At 31.6% G+C, this 10,000-nt stretch overlaps 7 protein-coding genes and 4 non-coding genes across 11 annotated transcripts in view; 4 read left to right on the top strand and 7 right to left on the bottom strand. All coding sequences in view use genetic code 11, as the record gives it.

Moving 5' to 3' along the window:
* Window positions 1–206: 206 nt before the first annotated feature.
* On the bottom strand, window positions 207–1,347 carry rps16 (ribosomal protein S16). Its single transcript has 2 exons — window positions 1,308–1,347; window positions 207–436 (listed from the first exon to the last, which is right to left on the bottom strand). Exons 1-2 carry the CDS (start codon window positions 1,345–1,347, stop codon window positions 207–209), a joined length of 270 nt encoding a protein of 89 aa, YP_004021647.1.
* A 667-nt stretch (window positions 1,348–2,014) lies between these two features.
* trnQ-UUG lies at window positions 2,015–2,086 on the bottom strand. Its single transcript has one exon. It is a non-coding gene; the product is annotated as a tRNA-Gln (tRNA).
* A 391-nt stretch (window positions 2,087–2,477) lies between these two features.
* Window positions 2,478–2,657, top strand: psbK (photosystem II protein K). The gene has a single exon. The coding sequence runs from the start codon at window positions 2,478–2,480 to the stop codon at window positions 2,655–2,657; it is 180 nt and encodes a 59-aa protein (YP_004021648.1).
* Window positions 2,658–2,887: 230 nt separating this feature from the next.
* Window positions 2,888–2,998, top strand: psbI (photosystem II protein I). The gene has a single exon. It carries the CDS (start codon window positions 2,888–2,890, stop codon window positions 2,996–2,998), a length of 111 nt encoding a protein of 36 aa, YP_004021649.1.
* Window positions 2,999–3,135: 137 nt separating this feature from the next.
* Window positions 3,136–3,223, bottom strand: trnS-GCU. The gene has a single exon. It is a non-coding gene; the product is annotated as a tRNA-Ser (tRNA).
* Window positions 3,224–3,626: 403 nt separating this feature from the next.
* Window positions 3,627–4,409, top strand: trnG-GCC. The gene is made up of 2 exons: window positions 3,627–3,649; window positions 4,373–4,409. It is a non-coding gene; the product is annotated as a tRNA-Gly (tRNA).
* Window positions 4,410–4,547: 138 nt separating this feature from the next.
* On the top strand, window positions 4,548–4,619 carry trnR-UCU. Its single transcript has one exon. It is a non-coding gene; the product is annotated as a tRNA-Arg (tRNA).
* A 456-nt stretch (window positions 4,620–5,075) lies between these two features.
* Window positions 5,076–6,599, bottom strand: atpA (ATP synthase CF1 alpha subunit). Its single transcript has one exon. The coding sequence runs from the start codon at window positions 6,597–6,599 to the stop codon at window positions 5,076–5,078; it is 1,524 nt and encodes a 507-aa protein (YP_004021650.1).
* A 55-nt stretch (window positions 6,600–6,654) lies between these two features.
* On the bottom strand, window positions 6,655–7,955 carry atpF (ATP synthase CF0 subunit I). Its single transcript has 2 exons — window positions 7,812–7,955; window positions 6,655–7,065 (listed from the first exon to the last, which is right to left on the bottom strand). The coding sequence occupies exons 1-2, from the start codon at window positions 7,953–7,955 to the stop codon at window positions 6,655–6,657; spliced, it is 555 nt and encodes a 184-aa protein (YP_004021651.1).
* A 436-nt stretch (window positions 7,956–8,391) lies between these two features.
* Window positions 8,392–8,637, bottom strand: atpH (ATP synthase CF0 subunit III). The gene has a single exon. The coding sequence runs from the start codon at window positions 8,635–8,637 to the stop codon at window positions 8,392–8,394; it is 246 nt and encodes an 81-aa protein (YP_004021652.1).
* A 1,210-nt stretch (window positions 8,638–9,847) lies between these two features.
* The window catches only part of atpI (ATP synthase CF0 subunit IV), a 744-nt gene continuing 591 nt past the window's right edge, over window positions 9,848–10,000 (bottom strand). The window contains exon 1 of the mRNA in view: window positions 9,848–10,000. This exon is cut by the window's right edge and continues 591 nt beyond it. Coding sequence (YP_004021653.1) covers window positions 9,848–10,000 — 153 coding nt within the window.

Here is a 10,000-nt window from a genome sequence, read left to right on the forward strand (position 1 = left end):
TTTTTCTATCTATTTATATAATCTTTTTCTATCTATTTATATAAATATAAAAAAATAGATTTTTGTTGTTATAAAAGACAACATTCTATAGTAACAATAATAAATTAAGTATGATATGAATAGAACAAAAGAAGAAATAGCAACGAAACAAAAAGGTTATCCAAAGCTATATACAAATCATCCACATCTTCTTTTTTTATATTTCATTAATTGAATTTTGTTTGTTGATTAAAGCGAAGCTCCGTAAAAACCCCCGCCTTTTTTGAAATATCATGAACAGTTCCTGTAGGTTGAGCACCTTTTTCAAGGAAATATAGAATAGCAGGAACATTTAAATAGATTTGATTCTTTATCGGATCATAAAAACCCACTTTACGAAGATCTCTTCCCTCTCGTCGGGATCGAACATCAATTGCAACGATTCGATAAATGGCTCATTGGGATAGATGAACAATACCCCCCCCCCTAGAAACGTATAAGAAGTTTTCTCCTCGTACGGCTCAAGAAAATTATAAATTATGTCTATAGTATAGAATTATAACATCAAACATATCCATAAAATAAATAAATTAATTAAATTATTGATTTTAAGTACTTTTTTCTTATTCTTCCCCAACCGAAAAAAAAAAAAAATTATTTGTATTTGCACCCTCATAACTCAAGTTTAATAACTCTCAAATAACTCAAAAGAAACCTTTTATTTTAGGTATTTCATTTATTGAGTGGTCTCTAACCCCTTTTGTCTGTCTACTTTAAGAATCTATTTTGATTCTTCATTCTGATCTAGTTGTTGAGACAATTGAAAAATGGTATTTCCTTGTTCCAGGATCTTTATCTTTGCCTTGAATCATTGGGTTTAGACATTACTTCGGTGATCTTTAAATCGTTTCAAAATGGCAGCAACATACCGTTTTTTGTGATTTCTTTCTATCAAAGAATCATATGAATGGTTGATTCCTACGTAATACACTTTACTTTTGATTTGATTTGATCGAAAGAGTTTTACCAATTCTAACATTAATTTGAAATTAAATCGAATTGGATCCTTTAGATTTATATATCGAAAATATACTTACGAAGTTGTTCCAATTTATTGATCGATACTAACCTTAGATTCTTGCCCTTGAGAAATTAATCAATACTTTCTACTCGAGCTCCATCGTGTACTATTTACATCACAACACTCCAAAAACGGGGGTTCCAGTAGAACAGAACAAACGATGTCGAGCCAAGAGCACTTTCATTCCTATATAATATAAAATGGTGGATGTAAGAATCCACAGCGGATCATGTCCTTCAAGTCGCACGTTGCTTTCTACCACATCGTTTTAAACGAAGTTTTACCATAACATTCCTTCAGTTTGGAACCAGTATGTAATTGATTCAATTATGGAATCATGAATAATCATCGGTTCGGCACGAATAAACAAGTTATTTTTAATCTCTATCTTCAAGTAACATGATAGGATAAATTCAACAATTTAACACTTCTTCGAGTACCAAGAACTCATAAGAAATCATTAAAAAGATTTAATTGATTGAATAATTTCCTACCCGATATCATTATTTGCATTTTGCATAAGGTTTTACAGTAAGGACCATTCACTTTTTATCATCATAAGAGAGAGAAAAATCTATATTGGATTAACCCATCAACGATAAAAAAAGATAGATAAAAAAGACTTATGTAAGAAAAGATTTAAGGTTTAGGTTGTTATTTTTTCATAGTGTAAAATCAGTATAACAAGTCACAAATAGATTAAATTTCGTATGCGTGTTATTTGAACTAGATTAAATTTATGAAAAAGATATGATTCAGATTTCATAAAAAAAAAAAGAATCACATTCTATACCAATATTATACCCTTAAACGGAAGACTGTTCGAAAAGACAATCTTTAATTTTTATATACTTTATTATGATATAGATATATATATATTATTTTATTATATATTAATATATATTAATAATATGATAATATTATTATATAATATTATTATGGGTCAGGTATGCTCTGGGACGGAAGGATTCGAACCTCCGAATAGCGGGACCAAAACCCGTTGCCTTACCACTTGGCCACGCCCCATTTCTAGTCGACACTAATAAACACTAATATTGGTACTGGTTGTTCGTCAACTCCAGTCTAAATATCTATTATCTATAAAATAAATTGCTACAATTTTTATACATGTAGACATAGAATTAAACTGAATTATTGATCATTACATATAATTCAATTAAGATATTGTATGAAAGTATGATTTATTCTATTCTCTTTTGATTTGAGAATTGAAGGATTGTTGATTGGGTGAGTTCAAATCAAAGAAAGTTTTTTGGTCTATCTTATTTTCTTTTTATTCATTTTTCTCTTCTATGAATAATAACATATTTATAATAATTAAATAATAAAAAAACTCAATTTATTAATAACTCAATCAAAATAAAATACAATTATCCTCAAGAACAAAATGTTTGTTATGCTTAATATATTTAGTTTGATCTGTCTTAATTCCGCTCTTTATTCAAGTAGTTTTTTCGTCGCCAAATTGCCCGAGGCCTACGCTTTTTTAAATCCAATCGTAGATGTTATGCCAGTAATACCCCTGTTTTTTTTTCTGTTAGCCTTTGTTTGGCAAGCTGCTGTAAGTTTTCGATGATATCTTTTGTCTAGACAAATTCATGATTTATTGAAAAAAAAACTCTAAGAATTGATAAGACCAGATAAGTCTTACACCCTCAATTCAAATATTGAAATTCTTGTACAACCGCGACAAATCTGGATCACCCCACTTCATTTCTTGGTGTAAAAATAAAAAAGGTAGGGTATGCGGTATAAAAACGGAGAATCTATTCTCTTTTTTACTAAAAAAATCTTGGAGATTATGTAATGCTTACTCTAAAACTATTTGTTTACACGGTAGTGATATTCTTTGTTTCTCTCTTTATCTTCGGATTCCTGTCTAATGATCCAGGACGTAATCCTGGACGTGAAGAATAAAAAATAAGGTTTTTGTTTTCCTTGCTTGATTTTTAAATGCTCTTATTAGTATTTTATTTATTACACATCTTTAACTATTAAAAAACAAAAAGAACTCGCGAAAAATTCGAAAGAAAATATCGAGTCATCAACAAAAACGGAAAGAGAGGGATTCGAACCCTCGGTACGAAAAACTCGTACAACGGATTAGCAATCCGACGCTTTAGTCCACTCAGCCATCTCTCCTCCCAATTGAAAAAAGATAATACTATGTTACATTATAAAAAATAAGGCTTAAAAAACCCTTAATAATTTTTTTTCATCCGATCCGAAGGGGCTTTTTAGTTCCACGGCCCGGCTAAGTACTGACCAGGCCGGGCCCGCCCTTTTTGTTCCAACAAATCGTAAATAAACGGATTTATTTAATTTGAAAACAAAAATACTTGCTTGTTATTACGATTGGAAAAATAAAAAAAAAATTCTCCTTTCCTCATCTCATTAAGTTCTCTGATACAACACGTAAACGCTCTAATTTTAATGGTTGTTTTATGATCCCATCTTTTCTTTTAATTTTGACTTTTTATTACGACCAATTTTATTGTTTTATTGTTCGACAAAAGGTTCATTTATATACAATAATCGGATTGTAGCGGGTATAGTTTAGTGGTAAAAGTGTGATTCGTTCTATAATCCCTTAATAGTTAAGGGGTCTTTCGGTTTGATTAATATTCCATTCCGATCAAAAACTTTATTTCTTAAAAGGATTTAATCCTTTACCTCTCAATGAAAAATTCGAGGAATAATATACATTCTCGTGATTTGTATCCAAGAATCAATGAAAAGTTGAAAATTGGATTATGAGATTACGAAACATAATTTTTTTTATTGGATCAATACTTCTATTCTAAATGGATAAGTTCTAAATTTTTAAGTATAAATAAAGGATCCATGGATAAAGATAGAGGGTGTATTTCTAATCGTAACTAAATCTTTAATTTAGAATTTGTATGTAGGTAAATTGAAGCAAAATAGCTATTAAACAATGACTTTGGTTTACTAGAGACATTGACAAATTGTTTTAGCTCGGTGGAAACAAAATGCTTTTCCTAAGGATTCTCTCAAATAGAAATAGAGAACGAAGTAACTAGAAATATTTTTATAATCCCCCTCTTTTCTATTAGGGATCGTCTAGAAAGCGGGTTGTTCTGAATACATTCAGACAGAAAAGCTGACATAGATGTTATGGGTGGAATTTTTTTTTATTTCGTTCATGTCTTAATCTGGGAATTTATCCATCTTACATAAAGGAGCCGAATGAAACCAAAGTTTCACGTTCAGTTTTGAATTAGAGACGTTAAAAATGATGAATCAACGTCGACTATAACCCCTAGCCTTCCAAGCTAACGATGCGGGTTCGATTCCCGCTACCCGCTTTTACTTTATCTTATTTTTATTAAATATTTTAAGATTTATATTAATTCAATTTTTAATTAAAAATTAATTAAAAATTGAATTAATATAATGCATCATTTATTTTTCCGAACAATAAATATTAAAATTGGAATGAAAAGCGTCCATTGTCTAATGGATAGGACAGAGGTCTTCTAAACCTTTGGTATAGGTTCAAATCCTATTGGACGCAATTTATTTCCATATGTATTTTTTTTTTTTAGATTTCTATGTCAAGAAATATATTTTGAATGACTTGAATAAGAAACGCTCTTATTACATATTAATTTAATTTAATTTAATTACATATAAATTAAAATTAAATAATATAAATTTAAATTAAATATTAAATAATTAATATATATTCTTATATATTCTAAAGATTTTAGTTTATTAGTTTATATAAAGATATTATAAAAAAATATATTTATATAATTTATAGATAAATTAATAATTTTTTAAATAACTTGTTAAAGTCATGATATTATAATATCAAGTCATAATATAAAATATATTATATATATTATAAAGATAATATAAAGATTAAAAGATTATATAATAATAATGATTATATAATATTTTAAATTCTAAAGATTTATATAAAGATTATAATTTTATAATTAAATTGATGAAGATTCAAAGTATTTCTTTATACTTGCTCCTGAAGTAGAAAACGTTCCATCTGTTCCTGAATAGCTTCTTTCAAAAGGGCTTCCGCTTCGTCGGTAAATGTCTTGGTAGATGATATGATTTCTTGGAACTGAGGTTTATTCGTTTTTAAGTAAGTACGTAACTCAACAAGAAATTTCCTTACCTGTCCGATTTCTAATGAATCAAGATAACCGTTCGTTCCGGTATAAATAGTCAGTATCTGTTCTTCCACCGAAAGGGGAGATGATTGAGATTGTTTGAGCAACTCACGTAATCGTTGACCTCTTGCCAATTGATTCTGAGTAGCTTTATCGAGATCAGAAGCGAATTGTGCAAAGGCTTCTAATTCTGCAAATTGTGCCAATTCCAACTTTGATTTGCCAGCTACTTGTTTCATGGCTTTAATTTGAGCTGCGGATCCTACCCTGGAAACAGAAATACCCACATTAATGGCCGGTCTGATTCCAGCATTAAATAAATCGGCAGATAAGAATATTTGTCCATCTGTAATGGAAATTACATTAGTAGGAATATAAGCCGAAACATCTCCCGATTGGGTCTCAACTATTGGTAAAGCAGTCATACTTCCTTCACCTAAACGAGAACTTGATTTAGCGGCTCTTTCCAAAAGGCGTGAATGTAAATAAAAAACATCTCCCGGATAAGCTTCGCGGCCCGGCGGTCTTCGTAATAGAAGAGACATTTGGCGATAAGCCTGCGCTTGTTTGGAGGGATCGTCATAAATGATTGAAGTGTGTTGTTCACGATACATAAAAAATTCAGCCAGAGCTGCTCCTGTATAAGGAGCAAGGTATTGTAATGTAGCAGGGGAGTCCGCCGTTTCAGCTACCACAATAGTGTATTCCATTGCTCCCCTTTCCTGTAAAGCAGTCACCACCTGAGCCACAGAAGATGCTTTTTGACCGATAGCTACATAAACGCATACTACATTTTGCCCTTGTTGATTGAGAATAGTATCTGTGGCTACTGCTGTTTTACCGGTCTGTCTGTCCCCAATAATTAATTCTCGCTGACCACGCCCTATAGGGATCATAGAATCAATAGCAATAAGTCCTGTTTGAAGAGGCTCGTATACGGAACGTCTCGAAATAATACCAGGAGCAGGAGATTCAATTAATCGAGATTCAGAAGATGAAATCTCGCCCCGACCATCAATAGGTTTAGCCAGTGCATTTATAACACGACCTAAAAAAGCCTCGCTTACGGGTATCTGAGCAATTCTTCCTGTTGCTTTTACAGAACTCCCCTCTTGTATCAGCAAACCGTCACCCATTAATACAACACCAACATTATTTGATTCCAAATTCAGAGCAATGCCTATCGTACCCTCTTCAAATTCTACTAATTCACCTGCCATTACTTCATCAAGACCATAAATACGAGCAATGCCATCGCCTACTTGAAGTACAGTACCGGTATTTAAAACCTTTACTTCTCTATTATATTGCTCAATACGTTCGCGGATAATATTACTAATTTCATCTGCTCGAATGGTTACCATAAGTATTTCTTATTTTTTTTTTGAAGAAAAAAAAGTAATGCCTGCATTAGAAGGACTAATCCGTTATTTCTTTCACCGTTCCAAACATACCAATATTAGTACTTATGGTACGTAAATGTAACTCGTTGTTCAAACAACTATTCAGAGTTCCTAGAGCCCCTTGTAAGGCTTGCTGAAAAACCCGTTGTCTAACTTGATTAATCGCTCTTTGTTGTTCAAAATGAATGGTTTCATTTTTGTAATTTTCTAATTGTTCCAAAGTCTTATAGGTGGAATTAATCAAATTAAATTTTTCTCGTTCTATTTCAGAGTATCCATTCACTCGAAACTGATCCGCTTCCGTTTCTACTTTCCGTAAGCGGGCCCGGGCTTTTTCCAGTTGGTCTAGGGCCCCCTCGCGTAGTTCTTCTGAATTTCGAATAGTCTTCAAGATCCTCTGTTTTCGATTATCTAATAAATCACTTAATGAAAGTAGATTATCTTTCCATTCATTTCAAAACTTCCACGATCCCTTCCCGAACCAAACATGAATCTTTCGCTTCATTTGGCTCTCACGCTCAATTTTTTCAATTACTTATACTTATGGGAATTCCCATATTTTTTTTAATGTAATGAGCCTATCCTCTCTTCTCTATTCATATTCGAAAATATCGAAACGGATCGCTAATCCAAGAACATAATATTCGGAGGACTCTTCTGACCAAACAAATAATTGTCAGCAAGGTTGTTTCTTTTTTTGTTTTTAATCCAAAGAATTCTTCTTACTTTATACATAGGCCGTCGATTCAGCATTGGATAAAAAAGATAAATAAAGGGGGGTGAAATACCCATTTTTCCTATTTTTTCCAATCAAATAACGGGTTCAAATAATTTTAGCGACATGAGTGTTTTATATCGAAAAAAAAAAAATTCCAACTATTTGTTTTGAACCCGCTTCCATATTAACTTATTAACTAACATAGTAGTAGAAAGAATACCATGCTGCATCTGAACTTCAAACGGTTTAGCTTTAACCCTGTTAATGGTTTACATTATTGGTTGAGAGAGAATCAAAGTAGATTTACCAATGAATCGCGAAATGCTATGGTTCTTAAATATATATATTTTTTTTCAGAAGAAATTCGCGGAATCATGCACCTTTTTTTCCTAGTTATAACGAAAAAAATGCAGTTGGTTGGATCCAGCCTATTCTTGAAATAAACAACTCGCACACACTCCCTTTCCAAAAAAAATCAACACACCAAGCACTACGCTTAGATTTATTGGATTTGTTGCTAAAATATCGGTATTAAACCCGAAACTCCCGGCGGATGGCCAATAACCCAAGGAAAGGAAAGAATCGGTTACATTTTTCATATGATCTCCTCTTTCTTATAGTTATAGATAGACTAATTGTTTATATTTTTTTGTATTATTTTTATTATTAATTTCCCTATTTCTAAATAGAGTCAAAAAAAATATTGATTTATAAATGGATTTATTTTTCAATTGGAAATTTCCAATAAGTGGAAATTTCCAATAAGAATGATACTTATTAGAGTTAGGTACCAGATCTTATGTCAGGTCAGTTACGAAATATCTCGTTTGTTGCAATACTTCCTAAAAAAAGTGCTTCCATTGGACTAAGAAGGTAAAGGAAGAAAGCGAGTTGGAGTGTGAATTCCTCATCCTCAAATCAGCTCTTTCCGTGGGTTGTTGGCCCTAAGTAATTTAATTGTAGGAGTTAAATCTTACTATAATTCGAAAAAACAAGAGCAGCAAATCCAAGAAAATAAAAATATATATTTTTAGATTAAACAAAGGGGTTCGCAAATAAAAGGGCTAATGCTACAACCAGTCCATAAATTGTTAAAGCTTCCATAAAAGCCAGACTAAGCAATAAAGTACCTCGTATTTTTCCCTCCGCCTCTGGTTGCCTCGCGATCCCTTCTACAGCCTGCCCCGCAGCAGTACCTTGACCAACCCCAGGTCCAATAGAAGCAAGCCCGACGGCCAACCCAGCAGCAATAACGGAAGCGGCAGAAATCAGTGGATTCATGTTAAGTCCCTCGCACCAAAACAAAAAAAATAAAAAAATAGTTAATGATACAATCAACCAACGAATTATGACTTAATTATTCCATCGCTAAGATTTATTCAGTTAAACTAATTAGAACCCCGAATTGAAATATTTCAATATTGAAATAAAAATAATATTAATATAATTATATTAATATAATTATATTATTGAATCCGCAGAACTACTTCGATATCTATTTTTTAGTTCCTATCCACGTAGTTTTTGTGAATTCGTACAACTTTTGTTCTTTTCTTACATTTCTTTCTGGTTTCTTTTTTTGAACCGTTCTTTGTTTTTTTTTCGTGATTTAAATTCATTCAATATTCAATTCACAATTACAGATGAAACGGAAGAACTTCCATTGGAATCCCTATCTAAATTCACAATAGTAGGACAAATTAGATATATCTTTAGTTCATATATACCTAGTTAATATCACATATACATGCCTTTCCCCCATACCGTAAACCAAATATTCTATCTTAGATTTAATGGGGCTCTAGAATCATTCTTCGAAACATCGACAAGAGTTGTCTTATAGCGATTAGATTTCATACACCTAGTTCGACCCCCTACCCCCCCTTACTCCGCTAACCAATCTTTTTTTTAATCTCGTTTTTTGTAAATCCTTAATCTTCCATTTTTATTATCTCGCATGGATAGGTACAATCAATTTAAATGTACGAATTTGTTAGAACGAATCATTGCATAGAAATATTAGTATTTGATTGATCTAAATTCATGTAATTTAGTATTTAGTCAATTTTTTTGGTCAATCCGTAAATTGAATAAAATCGACTGAAATGAGAATCATTCTCCATACCATCTTTTTTTAATCTCACGTCGTAAACAGATACAATAAAAATTCTTACTCAGATTATGACTCCGAATATTTATTTTATATTGGAATTGAATAAACAAAACACTATAAAGAGAATATTCATTGGAGGAAAGTATAAATAAATAGGCCAAACAAAAACTTTAGGAAAAAGATCTTTTAGATCTCTTTCCTTTTTTTTTTACAATTCCCGAATATCGTAATATTTTTTACTATTACTCTAGATCGTATATACCTTTATTTAAATTTAATTTATACTTACCTTATTTGTATATTTATCTTCCCTAAGTGGATTACCTTGAGTCGCGCATACATTGCGTCAGGCTAAGCTAAAAAAAACTATGTAACTAGTCAATGATGACCTTCCATGGATTCGCCTATATAAGCCGCAGCTAAGGTTGCAAAAATAAGAGCTTGAATACCGCTTGTAAATAATCCAAGGAACATGACAGGTATAGGAACTACTGAAGGTACTAAAGAAACAAGAACAACAACTACCAATTC

The sequence above is a fragment of the chloroplast genome of Prunus persica (genome assembly GCF_000346465.2).
Source record: "Prunus persica chloroplast, complete genome".
Lineage (NCBI taxonomy): Eukaryota > Viridiplantae > Streptophyta > Magnoliopsida > Rosales > Rosaceae > Prunus > Prunus persica.